Source organism: Vulpes vulpes, chromosome 15, assembly GCF_048418805.1.
Source record: "Vulpes vulpes isolate BD-2025 chromosome 15, VulVul3, whole genome shotgun sequence".
NCBI classification, from domain to species: Eukaryota; Metazoa; Chordata; class Mammalia; order Carnivora; family Canidae; genus Vulpes; species Vulpes vulpes.
The window spans coordinates 41,194,548-41,212,523 of record NC_132794.1 but is presented as its reverse complement, the minus strand read 5'-3'; the positions used below and the strand labels follow the sequence as shown (position 1 = coordinate 41,212,523).

General features: G+C 44.5%; 1 protein-coding gene across 1 annotated transcript in view; it reads left to right on the top strand.

Moving 5' to 3' along the window:
* RYR3 (ryanodine receptor 3) overlaps positions 1-17,976 on the top strand; it is a 511,176-nt gene that overhangs the window by 217,211 nt on the left and 275,989 nt on the right. The window contains exons 4-7 of the mRNA XM_072738189.1: positions 8,546-8,620; positions 10,882-10,960; positions 14,984-15,096; positions 16,011-16,110. Of these exons, the coding sequence (XP_072594290.1) occupies positions 8,546-8,620; positions 10,882-10,960; positions 14,984-15,096; positions 16,011-16,110 (367 nt within the window). The remainder of the gene's footprint in view (positions 1-8,545; positions 8,621-10,881; positions 10,961-14,983; positions 15,097-16,010; positions 16,111-17,976) is intronic.

Sequence of the window (17,976 nt, the reverse complement as noted above, 5' to 3'; positions counted from 1 at the left end):
ACAGAAGCTTCTCTGCAATCCCCAGCTCATCTGAGCCATCTTTTGGATTTTATTTGCTAAAATCCATGTGAGATTTGGGCCACATCAGTGTAGGAGGGGCTTTTTCCTGGAACAGCATACCTCCCTGCTGTGCAGCTTCTAGCTATAGATGATGCTCATGACCCAGAACTTAGTTTCTCAAATCAGGCTGTGGCCTTTAATCTTTTTGTACCAAAATACTTCCACGTGGCTGGGAAAGTTATGACCTGAACAAAAATGAGATTGCCAGAGGCTTCCCACCCAGGACAAATAATTCGAGGTGCTTTTAAGAGGGCAGGTTGGCTGAATGGAATGAATTCTAGACTGTGGGAATGGTAAATTCAGCATTGGTGGTAGGTGTTGGGGATGGAGTGTTGGTTTTGATTATCCTCCCTACTTAAAAAATGAAATAATGGAGAATAGCCTGTTTTTAGGCATAGCTCTTGGAGGGTTCTGTTCTTCAGGCCTGTGATGTGAGATGAAGAGAGGGGAAAACACTGAGAGTATGGGAGATGGGGTTCCCTAGAGTCCCACCTCCCTGCTTACCTTGCTGCAAGAGCACTTAGCAGAAGAGCAGTGACTGCCACAGCTTTCAGCCAGCCGTTTCTCTTGGGGGTCCTGTTGCACCTCACAGCTTCTGACACGCGGGCCTGTTTTTCAAAGGCAACTGAGGAGACTGCCACGGTCACTGAACTTGGGAAAGTGGGGCTGTCAGATGGTACCCTCTTCCTCCTCTTTCCTAAACTTCATTAAAACTCTATTTCATTATTTCCATTTTTAACAATATCCCAAGAGGCCCCCAAACAATCCCAAGAATTTGGCTTCCTTTCAAGTACATTTAAGTTGAAGGATTGCACTGCCCTGGTTGAGTTGCCCTAGACTCACTTGATCATGGGATTCTGTCCTGAACATGTGGCTTTCTGTAGCCACTGGTCTGGGCTCCCTGTGTATTTTAGATCCATATTAACCATCCCAATCCAAATGGAAAATCAATGTGTCAAATTAAAAGAAATGGTCCCTTGTGCTTCTGTAGAGTTTTTGTATGCCAAGAGGGAGAAGCCCAGGAAAAGCTAGATTTGGCAGTTACCCAGCAGAGAGTACAAAGTATCTGATCCACAATAGGCGGTCAAGAAAAGTGTTTGGTGGCCTTCATGGGCTCTTCAGGATGTCACACATAGTAAGGGAATTTAGACGACTAGAAAAACCAAGTGTCTAGGAACAAGGATGGGATCTAAGGTGAAGGATCCTCAAAGTGCAGTCGGAAGAACCAGCATGTTGAGGATTCGAGGAGGAGTGAGTTTCTATGGCAAGAGATTTTCTTCCTCTGGAGTCTGGAGCTGGGCCCGAAGGAACTAGGAGGGGGTTAGAGGGTCTTGGAAAAAGGTTGACTCCCTGGGTTTCCATTTAATACTTGCCATCAGGAAAGAGCTAGACCCTGGATCAATGCCAAAAGGAAGGCATGCTGCTGTGCTTTGCCATCAGCCCTTCAGGCAGGGAAAGGCATTTCCTGAGGAATCTGGCAAGCCAATGATACCCTTAAGCAGTGCAGTTTTAACGAATATACAAAACACTTTTAGGGCACCCCACTTCTCCAAACACATGCAACAGCGGTTGCCCCCAACACACATGAATTTTTTTTATTTAAACTATGTGATGGTAGTGTTAAAATTTTGGAAAAGTCTCCAATGCTTCTGCAACCAACTAAATGGCTATTTCATTTTTATACATTTCCTTACCGTTCTTGCATATACCTAACAGCTGAAGGCATCTTGCATTCTGGTCGCCTCGGTTGTCGTCTTTAATGGCTGCAGGATACAACATCCTCAGAAAGCCCATGATGTACTAGATAACAGTTTTCTGTTGGATATTTAGGCCCTTGCCAGATGTTTCATTTGCCTTCGTTCTAATGCTCTTATCACAACAGTGTGTGTACTTTTTTGCTTTTCTTGAACTAGTTCTGGAAGTGGAACGACTTATAGCACAGGTCATGGACCTCTCTATGGCTTCTTTATACGTTACCACATTGCCATGTCAGGAGGCTGTACTCGGTGTCACCTTGGACAGGATCACACCAGCTAAATTGCAGCTCTGGCACCATTGTTTTTTTCCCTTTTTTTTTTTTCCCGCAAATTTGGTCGATGTAAATGTTGTATAAGAATTGCTTTAGTTGTCATTCCTTTCATTACTAGAAGAGATAAAATCCCATCCGTGTGTTTTAATCTTATTCCTGATAGGAATCATTTATTCATATCCTTTGCCTCTTTCTTTATTTGAGGCTTTAGTATTTTTCTTACATCTGGACAAGATGTTTACCCATGTGTCACAGTGACACAAAGTATTCTGCAAGTCATTAAATGTTGTTTCCAGGGTTCTGAAGTTGGGTGATCTTGGTACAATCTTATCTGTTTTTTGTGTTCTTTGAGTGCATCTGTTACTTCAAAGCACAGATAAGTAGTAGGTCTGTAAAAGAATGTGGACCATTCTATTACATATCAGTTGTTCTAGAATTTAATTTTAAAATGAAATATTTAATTCTGTTATCCATCCAGAATCTTTTATATTTCCTGTGGATCTTCCTCAATGCTTTTATAGCAATTTTGTTAGCTTCCAAAATACCCTATTGGAATATTCATTTAAACTGTGTTAAATCTGTAAGCTAAATTTAGAATAATAGGCATTTACAAATATTGGTATTCTTATTCTGTAACGAAGTATACCTTTCTATTCCACCAAATCAAATTATATTTTATAGAATAAAGGCTTGTGGTTTCATTCTGAGGGTTTGACTCATCTAAGTCAATTCCTAAAACTTGAATTTTTTTTAACAGTCATGAATAGAATCTTTGGGTATGCTTTCTAACTAAAAATATTGAGTTACCTGCTTTTGTTCATACTGTTGGGTGTTACTGGGTTTTGTTTGTTTGTTTGTTTGTTGCACTTACGTGGCATCATTATTGGTTGTCACTTGTATTGAAGGAAATGCAGTTGTCCTAGGCAATATAAAGGGCCTCTCCCATGCTCAGGGAATATTGCTCTGTGACCTTCTAGAAAGGCTTTCTTTTTTTTTCTTTGATAGGACAGAAGTGTGGTAGGGAAGGAAAGGGAAATGAAAGTAAGCACAGCCACATCCAATAAGTGATTTCATGCTCTTCACGCTGTCCCCAGAAGGGGGCCCCTGAAGCCTTTCGTGGGTTATGTTACCTCCACCAAAGAGCTCTCCCCGAGTCTGGGACCCCCCAAAGAGGAACTGGGGTTCCAGGTTATAAAGGAAGGTAGCTTAGAGATCTCATGGTCTTGAAATTCCTACGTGTGACTGGGGAAAAGCCCCGTTACCCAGTGTTGGTTGCCATCTCAGGTTTACCTCCCTGGGCGGCACTGTCTTCTGGTAACTAACCATCAAATGGAAAGTCCGTGGTGGAATTAACTTTAACGTTACAGGCAAGATGATCAAATTAAGCTAGAGGAACATTTTTTCCTCTGGACATGGCATCAGGGTGCTTTTGCCAGCCTAGCTGTGCCTACCCTGTCCTGGGAGGTGGCACCAAACAAGGTCCTCCTGCTCCTGATGACAGTGGAGGTCACTTGCGGCGACACAGGACTGCCATCCCGAAGAGGCCGCGCTGTCCTGGGGCCTGGGGTCCCCTATCACCGGGACCGCGCAGTGCTCTGTATAGCAGATCACATCTTGCCCGGCGTATTATTCCACTATTGAAGTCAAATTGCGGAAAGAGTTAGTAGAACGTGTAGTTTGACCCGGGCTCAAATCCGAGCTCACTGCCTACAAGCCGGTGATGGGGAAGTTTCTCTTTTTTCCATCCGTAGAAGGGAAATAAAAGAACCACTTTGTGTGATTATTATTTATCCATTCGGGAAAGATGCGCACGGGTGCCTCCTCCTTGCCAGGCACCGATAAAGGTGGTGCTGACATGGCAGGGGACACCACGGACTCCTGGAGCTTACATCCTTGGGAGTGGCAGAGGATGGGTACGTATCAAAAATAACATGGATTCACGTCAGCTAATAACAAATATCTCAAGAAATGATACAGCAGCAAATTGTGATGGAGCAAGGGTGGTTTTTCTTTTAGAAGGGGTGATCAGAGAATGCTCCTCTAATGAGATTTGGGAGCTCGGAACTGAATGCTGGGCAGAGGTCTTGAGGGTGCAGGAGGAAGAGCATTCTGGGTGGGGGAGCCTGTGTGTCAAAGCCCTGTGGCAGGAGGGAGCCTTGCAGCCTGAATTAGAGGGAGGCCTGGGAGGCCGAACAGAGGTGGGGTGGGGGAGCGCACCGGTGGTAGGTGACACCTGCCGAGGGAAGGGCACCCAACCCAGGACAGTGGGGCCCAGCAGCTGGGTCCGGTGGCCATCCCCAGGTGGGGGCTTGCTCTAGGAAAGAACAGTTTTAAAGTCTTGAAAAAGCTGTCTGGAATAAAAAAAAGACCATATGAAGGAGACCACGTGTATCCCAGAAACCCTAAAATACTGTCTGGCCTCTCGCAGAGAGAGATTGCCGGGTCCTGAAGCCGGGTCTCAGAGGCCACGGTGAGGGCCTTGCCAAGCCTGGTGACAGCGGGGCAAGCCCAACTAGAAAGCCCTTCCAGAGAAGAAATGTTGGGAAATATCAGGAAGGGAGACAGAACATAAAGACTCCTAACTCGGGGAAACGAACTAGGGGTGGTGGAAGGGGAGGAGGGCGGGTGTTGGAGGGGAATGGGTGACGGGCACTGAGGTGGACACTTGACGGGATGAGCACTGGGTGTTTTTCTGTATGTTGGTAAATTGAACACCAATAAAAATTAATTAAAAAAAAAAAAAAAAAAAAGAAAGCCCTTCCGTGTGGCTGGTCGCTGTGACAGGGTGGCTACAGCTGCCATGCGGGTCCCACCACAATAGGGCGTGGGGAGCGGGGACGCCACCGGCGGCAGGGGGCCACTGAACCCCTGGGGGCAGGACGTATTCCAGAGATGGCACAGAGGTGCTCCGGCTCGACTGTGGGGCATGATGGAGGGACAGGGAGGGAAGGACGACACCAAGGTTTGTGATCCATGTTCCCATGTTGTCATGGAAACTGAAAGAACCATCAGTTCTGTGCCGAGGGTTTGACGCCTCTAGCTCTTCCACATTGTGCAGTCAGGGTCACCTGCCAAACGTATGTTAAAAGGCACTTCTTTAAAAAAGAACCTGCTTTAGGGACCCCGGGGGGTTCTGTGGTTGAGTGTCTGCCTTCAGCTCAGGCGATGACCCCGGCCGGGATCCTGGGATCGAGTCCCGCATCAGGCTCCCTGCATGGAGCCTGCTTCTCCCCCTGCCTGTGTCTCTGCCTCTCTCTGTCTCTCTCATAAATAAATAAAATCTGAAAGAAAAGAACCTGCTTCAGTAAGGAAAATCAAACCAACCAAACCTACAGCAGGGTCCCGTTCACTGGGAGCAGCCCGTTGTGCCCCTTTGTAACCAGACTGCCCTGCGCTTGTGCCCTGACTTTTCCCCAGACATTCCCTCCCATTTCATCCGCCCTCAGCGCTAGTTGTGAAAATTCAGTGGAAAAAAAAAAGAAAGAAAAGAAAAGAAAACTCCGCGAGTCCCCATGTGCACTTCGTGCTCTCCAGCTCCAGGCCTTTGCTCCTGTGGGCTCCTCTCTCCTACCATCATTGGTCCTCAACCCTCCCACCTGTCAGGATAACAACCTTATCCATAAAGCCGTTCCTCAACACTTTCCTGGCCTATCCCAATGCTCTTTGTCTTTACCTCTTTTAACAGGAAGATGGTCTCCTATTTGTAGCAAGGTTGTTGTTGTTTTATATATAAGTCTTTGTAGACCAGACTACCAGGGGGGAGACACAGCATATGGTTAGATCCCGACTGTGCACTTGGAGCCTGTGTGACTTTGTGCACATTATGTGACGTCTTTGAGCCTCCACGTGCATTGCTGTTAAACGGAGAGAACTACTGTAGATGCGTCACAGCACTAACCGCAAGTATAAAACGAGATCGTTCGCATATAGCACTTTGCCTAGTTTTGTGCCTACTGTATGCTCGGTGCTCACTGAATCTCGGCTGTAGCAATTCACCTTCCTCTAGGAGCAGAGGAGGTAGCTCCCTGTCCTGCTGCCCTGCTTACTTTGTACACTGGTTTTGTACACAGTAGGTGAATGAATACAATACAGAAACGACAGAGAGATGAGCTCAAGATCTGGAGTTAACTGGAAGTCTGCTTCCCCTCCTCCCGCCCAACCTCCACATCCCTCTTTGGACTTCAAATTCCTCACATTATAAATGGAGGGAATCATTCCCACTTAGTAGAGCCATGAGGATGAGTTGTAAAGTCACATAAAGCACCTCTGTGTGGTATGTGCCCAGAAGAGCTCCCCAGGATGGTGATCACCAAAGCTTCTGCAGAGAAAGCTCCTTACTCTTCCAGGCACTGGTGTCGCATCATCCCTGAGGCAGTGGCTCTCGAGGTGTCATCGCTGGGCCAGCAACACTGGAGTCCTGTGCCCTGGAGTTTGACAGAAATGCCAGTTCCCAGGCTCCTCCCAAGCCCAGTGAAGCAAGTGCTACAGAGCCAGGTCCAGGGCTTTTGCTCTAGCCCGCGGGTGTGCCACCAGCACAGAGGCACTGCCCTAGAGGAGGGAAGAGGCAGGATGTGAAGCCTCTCGGGTTCTACAGGGTTCTGCACCCCGCTGTCCCATTCAGTCCCAGTGGGGCACCTGCACGTAGCCTCTCTACTTTTCTGTCGGCACCATGACAAAGGACATGAGAGCCAGGAGACGGTTGCAGCGGTGCCAGAGGAGAGGAGGGGCATGAGCTCTCCTGTGCCACCTTGTGTGGCCGGCAACGCTTGACTCCTTTTAAGATTACTCGCTGCGGTGATGGGCACAAAGGCGAGGGTGTGACCCATGGTTCACGCTGGGACAGATGAGACGCAGGCCTGGTCTGGGAGTACACACCCGCACCTAGGCTGTCGTGCACTGCCAGTTAACTTAGGATATCGCAGATGTGCAGGGAAAATAATCAGACTGACGCTGTAAAAGTCACTCGGTCTGGCTAATTTTAACGTAGCTGTTGACATGTTTGTAAATACAGCAACTGAAGTTAGATCGAATGATTTCAAGAAATGCAGAAAGGGGACAAAGAACATTTAACTCCTGCATCCTATGGGAGTCTCAGGAGCTCTTGAATATCTCCGTTGCTGGGAGGAAAGTACAGCCACATTGATGAGCGGTTATCAGCTTTTTAAAAAACACGACACCAAGTCTATCACTTTTCCTTTCTTTAGGCTCCTGGTATGACGTGAAAAAATGATCTCTTTGACAAGGCAATTTTTTTTATCTAAATAGAGTTGAAATAAAATTACCCTAGGCCTTGTTATTCAGGCCTGTGCCTTCTCTCCACACCGGCTTTCCCCTTCGTCGCTCATTGTTCCGAGGGACAGAGGGCGTGAGGGCAGGTGCAGGAGGGAAGCAGCACCTCAAGCCAGCCCCTGGGGCCGCTGGTCTGCAGATTGAAATAAAATGAGGTACCTAACAGGTGCCCTTGGCGTATAGAGGGAATTGTGAGAATTTCTATGATTGATTTTCTTCTCAGACTTTGGATGCTTTTTGTGCGTATTTAGGGATGGAGGCTCCTGTGCTTAAATATTTTTTTTTCCTAAGAGGGGTGTGCGATCAATACCGTGTGACCGTCTCTGAGGGAAGGGTGGCAGGATAGAAAGAGATTCAGGTAGAAATTGAAAAAGTTGATGCCAAAAAATGCTGGGATTTCTGGTAGATCTCAGTTTTTCCGTGTTACTAACTGAGGGGCACCCACAGTAGGTAACCGCCTCATACTGTGCGCTGTTTGGTTCAGATGGTGACAGTGTGCAGCTAAGGGAGAGGAGCAGATACGGTGGCTTTCTGTCGGGCTGCCCCTTGTCCTGCGCCGCTCCTCCTGAGTGGGCCTGCCACCCGGTGAACAGCCAGCTGGGGCTGCTGAGGAGGCAGCGGAGGTGCCGGGAGGGGCCTCAACACCGGGTCGGGTCTGCAGGCGCCTCACCGGTTGCCCTTTGAGAGTCCTGGGTTTCTGAGCTGGAAGGTGAAACCCGGGTAGGTGGGAGCCGTGTAAGGGATGGGGCAGGAGGCCGAGCATCTTGAGGGAACAGACTGTGACTGCGTGCCCCCACCCCCAAGCTGCTTCCTGTCACTAGGCTAGAGTCATGTCACATTTGTTTCTCTCTCTCACTCTGAACGCTTCTGAGAAGTTTCAAAGGAAGGTAAGCGGTACCTCCTCTGGCAGAAGAGCTCAGGGTCCCGCTGACCAGCCAGGGCTGTCCCAGACCAAGTGTGGCCCCACACACCCACCCCGAGGACGCTGCATGGCTGGAGTCACGAGTCTCCCCACGCCCCTAGGCTGGCCACTCGCTTCTCGAAGGAATTCTCTGGGAGCTTTGCAGTGGGTCTTTCCCTCGTAGCCTGTCCTCCCTAGTGCCTGCCCCCCTTGCTGTCAGAGGGGCCACGCGTGCCCGGCTGACAGCGTGCCCGTCCCTCCCGCAGGCGGCCCAAGGCGGGGGCCACCGGACGCTGCTGTACGGCCACGCGGTTCTGCTGCGACACTCCTTCAGTGGCATGGTAAGCCCCTGGGGTCTGCTTCCGCCCTGAGGAGGGGCGCGGAGGGGGCAGGAAGCTCGGGAAGCCAGCAGGTGGCCAGGTTACCGTAAGGACGGGAATCACTTGGAATGGGAACCATCAGAGTACATGGGCTTCCCATTGCTTTCTCATGGTTGCATCTTGTACTTGCTTAACGTCTGACCGTCTTCCTCTCCACCCGTGTCCCTTTTTTTTAATTTAACTAAGCCTGAGCCTACTGAGGACAGTGCCTTGACATCCTAGATGCTCAACAGATACTTGTTGAATCGATGAAGAAATAAACCATGAAATAACTGATTTCCTGAGCATACAAGGATAACCAGGATGGGGAGAAAAAAATCAAACAAGATTTTTGTGGAATTTCAACTCTTTTACTAGCTATAGGAAATGGGATGGCATCCACTGCTGTGAGGCCTGGGATATAACTAGAAGGTATCCTGTTAATCCAGAGGCAGTAGGAAGACCAGGGCAGTCACAGAAAGCTCATCAGGCTTAAGTAATTAGGGCTCTAGAACCAAAATGGGGATAACCCAATGCAAGTTGAGGGAAATTGTTCAAGTTTTAGGCCAGTACAATTTGTGAAAATACAGATGCTGTAGATCTTTGGCAGGATGTAGTAAGGAGAATATCGTGATCCCAATCAAGCCTAAGACGTGCCAGCTCTCATCATGTTTGCTCCTGTCCCTGCATCTGTCATCGTCACTTGCTCTCAGTGTGAGGAAGGCTTGTCGTCTTTGTCTGGCCCTAGTGGAAAATGTTACATTAATTCAAGACTTCATTTTCACACGTTTACACCTGCAGTATGCTGCAAAGTTCATCTCGAAGCTTGAACTGTCACATTTGCAACTGGAGCAGCAGCTTCCTCTTAAATAATTTATTTATTGCAGCTTTTTTTTTCCCCCTTAGAACTGGTAAGAAGTTGACCTTTTCAGCCTGAACATTCATCTGTTGTAGTCTTTCATGGCAAAGGGCACAGAATAAAAGTGACCAAATGGAAGTTTACTGGAGCAAGAGATAGGTGCATTTAGAAAGTGGGAAACTTTGTATCCTGATGTCTAGAATTGAGAAGTGATTGTGTATTTTTCAGAACCCCTTGCTTATCCATGGAGTAAATCAACCCTTAATACTTCTCTTCTCCTATCTAAATAGACCTAAACGAAACTTCAAACGGCACACTTACGCATTTGAAAACTCAGGCTAACAGCATGGTAGAGAGCTGAAGGATTATGTTATTTAATATTAGATTTACTGTCCCCCATCTCCCAAAAATCCAACTCATGCTTAACATAAACTCTATACTAGGTAGTTCTTTCTAGGAGCAGCTCTGAGACTGAAGCTGGTGAAATATGACTTTGGACAATGCAATGATTTTCCATTTTCCTGTTGCAGAGAAGTAAAAGTAGAATTCAGAAAGTACATTCTAAGTGCTGATCTACCAGCCAGTCTAATTCCAAAACCAGCCATTGTGCCTGTCAGTAAAGGAGGCAAGGAACAGGCCATGGGTTTTTTCCTCCCCCCATTATAAATTATTTTAAATATCATTGTTAAGTATTTTTTTTTTTTTACGCACATGTATTTTTATAATTAGGGGGCAAAAAAAAAAAAAAAAAGCCTAGACACTGAGAAGTTCCAAAGCTCATAGGAAGTTTGGAAAACAAAATAAATAGAAGTGAGGGAAGTCATCATGGTCCTTCCCACTGTCCAAAGACAACTTCAGTTATCAGTTTGGTGTAATTCCTTTTAGCCCAGTGGCCAGGCATTTAAATTTTGCATACCTATTACCTGTGCAAATGTGCTATGTTGTGTATGTTCCATGCTGTGACACACTCTTGATAAACTCTTAATGGCAACATATTTCATAAAATGAAATGCCAACATTTATCAGCCTTTCCATTATTATTGGTTGTATATATTCCATTTATCTTGTCTCCAATTTAAAAGTCCCTTGGTATCTTTGAACTAAAGCATATTATTAAATATGCTAAGATACTAATTTCAAACTTATTTTTGTAGCATATAGTCCTAGAAGCTAAATCCCTGGGTCATCAGATAAGAACATCTTTGAGATTTTAAATATACTATAAAGGTATATTTCAAAGGTGTCATATACCACTAAATACAATGAATAAGTCCTTTATTCAATAGCTCAGTGTTGGAATTGACAACTGGAAACCAACTAGTGATGAGGTGCCAGGACCTCATGGAAGCGTGTGACTTCACTAGCATCTGTTTTTGTTTCACAGTATCTAACTTGTTTGACCACATCAAGATCCCAGACAGATAAACTTGCCTTTGATGTAGGTCTACGGGAACATGCTACAGGTAAGTCCACATACCCAGTTCTCCTGCTCACAGGGGTCTCGGCGAAGGGCTTAAGGATACTGAGTATGTTCTTCATTTGGGATTCCAAGCCAACCAACCAGTGAGGTCAAGAGAGAGGTCTAGTAAAATTTAGGAGAATAAGAAACAATGTGTGATAGACACGTAGGAACTATGAGTGAAGGAGAACATAATGCTTTCACTGCAGTCATATACTTCGGGAAATGTTGGCTTTATTGCATTTTATTTTGAGTTCAGTCAAAAATATTGACAGTTAGGAGGTGGATCCTAAGAAAGATGGTGACCGGGATGATACAGGTTCTCCCTGGAAACCAGAAACGAAGAACAGAGACCAATATAACTACATATACTTAAGTTACAATACCAAAGGAAGGTCTGACTTGCTGTGGTCACTGCATAGACCCATGGAGCAATGAATAGAAGTTGAAAGGAGGCATAGTTCCCCTCAATGAAGAAAACCACTTTGTAATATCTGCAGTTATCCAACAGAGTAACAGCTGGTCTTGGGGTGTTGGGTGCTCTCTGTGGCTGGGACTATTCATAGGTAATCTGACCATCCAGCAAGAGCAATGTATATGGAATTTGTGCTCCATTTACAGGTTAAGCTACATGTCAATCAAGATTCTTGGTTGCAAATGGCAGAAACTAATTCAGGTTCACTCAAGCAGAATGAGAATTTACTGGGAGACCGTTGGGTAGAACCTGCTTTAAAGTAGAAACCCCGGGGCAGCCCAGATGGCTCAGTGGTATAGCGCCGCCTTCAGCCCAGGGTGTGATCCTGGAGACCCGGGATTGAGTCTCACGGGAGGCTCCTTGCATGGAGCCAGCTTCTCCCTCTGCCTGGGTTTCTGTCTCTCTCTCTGTGTCTCTCATGAATAAATAAATAAAATCTTTAAAAAAAAAATAGTAAAGTAGAAACCCAAGGCTTGGAAAATGGACAGTAACAAATAGAGTCCAGAGAAGAGAAAACATCCTAGGTCACACTACAGGAAGAGTCTAAATTGAGTACGGTCTTTAATATCATGACATTTCCCCCAAATAGGAGGGGAGATGCCATTGTTGGCTAGTCAAAGGACAAAAGTCCATGCCATTGTCACAAAACTGTGTCAGTTCATAAGGGAATGATCCAAATTGATTTTCCAGATATCTAGAGGAAAAAAATGAAGAGTTTAAACCATGTGCACCTGCCATCTCGGTATTACACACAGGGGTGTCTGAGAATTCCCAAGGGAAACCTCTATCTCTCCACTTCTCATTTTTGTACAGAGTAGGAAAGTGGGCCTGCCTCGGCCCATTGTATTTTTTCCCTTAAAATAAGATTATATTTGCATTTGAAATGAGGTTGCTTTGCTTTTAGCTAAAGTGTTATTCTTAAAATATAATTTCCTTTAAGGTGTTGTCAACTTTTGCTAACAATTACAAAATGTGTAAAGAGGCACAGTCACTGATTATAAGTTGGCCTCTAAATATAAACCAGCTGTCAGTCTTAGAGCATGTAACCAGAAAAGTCCTGTCTGTCCATTCTTTTTACATTGATAAAATGACTTTAGACTTTTTGAGAAAAGGGAAAAAAATTTGTTTGCTTTATTTTCTAGGACTCCATCATTGATGCATTCCAAAATGTCCTGTTGAACTGAAACTCTACCCTGATCAGATTCATTCATATTAGCTGTTCTATCAGTGTCTTCTTCTAGAAACATCCATCATTATCCAGGAAATTTCCTTTGCCTCTCTCCTAGATTCCATGTTTCCTGGATCTCATGTTTTTCTCTCTTGTTGGTTTACCACATCACTTTGGTGGAGCCCATTATCCAGTAGCTTGTACAGAAAAGATCCATGGAAGGTAGATTGTCATCTAAAAGTCCTTAATTCCAGCTTCCCAAGTAATTCATATATTCTACATTGGAAATATGTTTCTTCCTCCACATCATGAAGGCTTTCCTTTCTTCTAGCTTATGGCCTGGCTCTTGAGACCTCTACATTCAGATTCCTTATCTTTTGTGTATGGCCTGTTTATATTTCTCAGAGCTACTTAGATCTTCTCTTTTGCCCTTTTGTCTGAAACTCCACAGTGATACGTCTGGCCATGGATCCTCTTTGTTCCAAGTCTCCCGAAAATGGACCCTGGTGTGGGTCTTTCTTCACTGCGCTGGGGAATCTGTGGGCCTTTTCCATCTGAATGCTTGTCTTCCAGCTTTGGGAAAAGTTCAATACTACTTCTTTGCTAATTCCTGACTTTGTTTTCTTGGTTCATGCTTTCTGGAAATCCTCTAGATTGGTTTTCTAATTTTCTCTTCACTCCTATTTTTAATCCATTTCTATTCATTCTTTTGGGGAGACTTTTTTTCAACTTGATCCTATAACCCTTTTGTTTCTTTCTCTCTCTTTCAGAATCAAAGAATTTTTCTCCCAAGGGATCATTCATGGAACTTTCATTGCTACTTTATGAATGTAATTTTTTCTTACCTCTCTGAGATTATTAAATATATGATTTTTAAAAAGTTTTCTTTGGCTCTCCATAATCTTTGCTTTCTCCAACTCTCTTTCCCCACTGTTATGTTCTTGCCATTCAAGTTAGTGACTTGGCTCAGATGTTGGGCGATCCTTGGTTGCCATTCATGTTTAGATCGAGGCAGTAGAAGCTGACCAGACATCCTGAGTGTGTGTGACTGTGGCTTGCCATCTGTTCAGCCTTACTTTTGGCTAAACTGGCATGGACTAGGCATCTCACTGGAGATGCCAACACAGCAGTAGGTTTTATCTTGGGTAGCTTGGCTTCCCTAAAGAGGAAACCTTAAATTTGAGGGGAGGGGAGATTTGGCAACCCAGCTAGTGTGTGAGGAATGGAGGCAGAGGGGAATGGAGCTGGGGTTTTCCTAATCAGGGCATAGAACTCTAATGATTCTCTATTTTTAGCAATACTTTTCACTTTCTTGTTTGACAGCGCTTGGTATTACAAAACCAGAACTCGGGATCCCTGGGTGGCGCAGCGGTTTGGCGCCTTCCTTTGGCCCAGGGCGCAATCCTGGAGACCCAGGATCGAATCCCACGTCGGGCTCCCGGTGCATGGAGCCTGCTTCTCCCTCTGCCTGTGTCTCTGCCTCTCTCTCTCTCTCTCTCTCTCTCTGTGACTATCATAAATAAAATAAAATAAAATTCTTAAAAAAAAAAAAAAAGAAGAAGAAGAAGAAGAAAACCAGAACTTTGATGGTTGGTCATTCCGTCGATTTAACTCCTAATCTTCTGGAGGGTAGTAGAGGAGGAGGACTCAGCTGGCTGTGCAGGGTACAGAAAAAGGATACCAGGAGATAAAAGCTCCTAAATAGCTTCTAGTCAATTCTATTTTCAACCCCATCTTCCGCTGCTACCTTTATAAGTAACTTACCTCTAGTTCCAGAGACTTTCTGGGAAAGATGTAGAGGGATGGCTTTATTTCTTGAGATCAACTTTTCCTCCATTTTCTTACTTTTGTAAAGAATTGGGTTTTAGCTTTCTCTTCACTAAAAGCATCTATCTGCTTTCCTTTTTCCAAATTGTCCATTCTCTTCTTTGGTATCAACTTTTTACCTGCCGTCCTAGTCTTTGTAGATTTAGGCCTTTTGAAAATCTCTGATTTTTTTAGTAGAATCACTCTTGATTTAGTAGAGTTTCATGGAAAGCATGGCAGAGATAAAAGTGTGTAAGTAGTCAGTAGACCAGTGAAGTCAGTTCTTAAAGATTTCTAGTACCTATGAAGAATGCATGTTTCTATATGTATTAAAAATACTCAAAGGCTTCGATAGTTTCTGGCCTCCAATACTCTCTCCCAAAAACTCTTTCTGTCACTCGAGAAAACAAAAGTTATAGACATAGTCAAGTGGCTATGGGGCTAGAGATTGAAGCCTGGAGCAGTATATGTGTGTGCAAATGCTCTTAAGGGATTGTTACCAGAAGAAAGGAGAACAGGGACAGAATTAAGGGCTGGATTCCATGAAACAATGACTAATTCAAGGAGCATTTATGTAGGAGAAGCCTGTTGGTGGACCATACATCCCGCTTCCAAACAGAGATCCGAGGGAGAGAAAGTTCGAATTGGTGATGACCTCATCCTTGTCAGCGTGTCCTCTGAAAGATACCTTGTAAGTACCTCCTAACAGTCATCTTTTCATTTTCAGAATATTTTCTTTTAGGAGCTAATGGCCAAAGTGAACTGAGCTACAATAGGTTGGGTGGGATAAGAATCCTTTGCACAGTATACTGGAGAGGTAGGTGGTTAGTTCTCTCCCCTGCCCATGTTATCATGGGGCTGGAACTTAACTGTTAGTTGTCCTTTCAGATTAAGGCATTGTGCTCAGCAACCCCGCTAAAGTGCCACAGGCACTTCCTGGCACTTCCTAAGAAAACCAGTTATACGTTAGCTACCTTTAACCACAAATCTCTCACATGGCTTTCAGCTCTTATCCAGTAAAGAACAAGCCAAAAAGAACGGGGTAGAGGAAAATAAGCTTATGTTGGAAAAATGGAGAATTTAAAATGTTTTGGTGAGTGGGATATCACAAGGGTTGAAAGGTGCAGGTGAGATTTTGCACCTGGGGATTGGGTGCTGGGTGTCACTGACATCAAGCCCTCAGGTGTCCAAATATCAGAGGAGCATCAGAGATAAGATAAGCTTTCAATCTTCTCAGCACCAATCCTGTGGGCAGATTTCACTTTGCCTAGGCCAAAAGTTGGGAGTCATTTTTGCCATTTGTGAATTCCCTTCTCCTAACAAGATGAGACATTTTGTGACTTCCTGTTGAATTAGGAATCCAGCTAAGGGGATGAAGTCAACACTTGTCTGCCACTTCTGTAGCTGAAACGTCCTCCTCCCTGAATAAAGTGTCCCACTTTGAAGCTGCTTCTAGATGGGGTAGAGCAGTCTCCCACAGGCTATGTGGAAAGAGTCTGAGGACAGTGAGACTCTTTAATTCAATCCTTGAGATTCTAGGTGAGCTGCTTCTGTCAGGACTGGCCTGGTGATTTAAAGCATGTCTCATTTCTGTTTCTGCTGCAGCATCTCTCAGTATCAAATGGGAACATACAAGTGGACGCCTCTTTTATGCAAACACTCTGGAATGTACACCCTACGTGCTCAGGAAGTAGCATTGAAGAAGGTGCGCTCTTTTACATGCATTCAGCCCTCAGCCTTCCAGTCTGTCTTGAGCTGTATATATTGACATTTTCTGCTGCTTCCCAGCTCCTGCCTAATGTCTTGCTACACAGCTAGCATTATTTTAGTTCACCAGAATGTCATTCTCTGATGTGGGGGTGGCTTATTTTCTGCCCTGATTTCTGATTATGTGGGGGTGTTCCTGACAATACCTTTTAATCCTTTAGAGCCCACCATTGCTTTAGTGCTATATGCATGCAGGATTTGGATAGACACTCCCTCTCCCACTGACTTCTCATTTTCATTTATGATTACTCATTATAAGTGTATAGGCCTCAGCAACTTCAGCCTTACAGGAGCTTATTTTTCAAGAGGTCGATGCTGTTGCTATTTCTCCCCAGTGCATCTCTCTGTACAGGTGGAAGAAGGACTCTCTCCATGTGTTTACCTGTATTTATGGAGGGCCATTTAATAATAAAATTTTCTCAGTATTTTATTTTTCCCGTAGAAATAAGATCATCAAAGTTTGTTCAACATATCCTATTTCTTGAAGCCAGGCAGAGTCAATGCACCTTTCAAGTTATAGAACAAATACACTGGCCTTACCTTACTCATGGGTAAAGTCACAGCCGAGCAGAATAATCAAATGCCATTGACCAATAGGTTAATCATATTATATTCTAGCACTTTACAGCAAGATCAGAATTTTTAAAAATACGTATACCAGGGCTTTAACCAGATTTTTAATCCTGAGCCCACTCATTTCAAACTAGGAAAGACATTCTACAAGATGTTTGAAAATAGAGGGAAAACGAAAGGTGTCAAGGCACTGCCCCAGTTTCAGAAGGCATCAGAACAAAGCTGAATAGTCAAGACATGACAGATTTTTAACTCTTTCAGCAACTTGTGGAAGGCTTTTAAAAGGCAGGCTATGTTTAGCCCTCTTCTTTTACATGAAAACTAATCCACCACCTTGAGTCTGTTGTCATTCCCTTTCTATCAGGAATCAAGAAGCTCTGGGTTTCAATCTTCCCCAAGGAAGGTCTGAATGAATCTTCTCCATGTTAAATTTTTTATTTTCACGGTAGGAATAAAATTATTTCTCAGTTTCAACAGATGACTTGTGGAGATTAATTTAGAAGTGTTTGCAAATCATGTCAAAAAGGTTCTTATCGAAGTGGTGAGTGCCTGGGTAGCTCATCACTGGAGTCATCTGGCCGGGCAGAAACTGCCCTCTCAGCATCCTCTGGTGAGACGCCCACTTCAGCCATGAGAGCATAAGTGATCCTCATCATGACCCTTCTTCCCTGAATATTGCCCTGATAGAGTTCAATTAGGAAGAGCTGTGATATACCAGCACTTGGCGGTTTTCTCTGTGTGAATAGAATATTGATTGGAAGAGGCTGAGGACTGCAAACGGTGGATCCAAGTGGGGGCATGGCCTCATCAACCTGAGATGACAGAGTTTAATCAAGAGCATGATCACGGAAGGTTTTAATTTTTCTAAATAAATTGCCTGTTAAGAAATCCCCTACAGTATATCCTGAATTATTTTAAAGCAAAAAAAAAAAAAAAAAAAAAAAAAAAGGATATACAACTGGAACTATTAGTAAGGTAGAGGAAAATTGGGAAAAGATTTCTGAATATTTGAGGGGAGTTTAAGAAGAACTTATCTCACTGGGTTTCAAAAAAAAAAATGAACTCGGAATATCACACTGTCCTTGTACAAGATGCACTGATAAACAACCCTTTCTCCTCGGGCATGATTTCTCATTCTTACTGTTAATTCAACATCCAGAATAGTTTGGTAGCCCCTAAAGTGATCTAATTGTGTGATTTTTTTTTTTAAAGTCCTGATGCAGGCATGAGC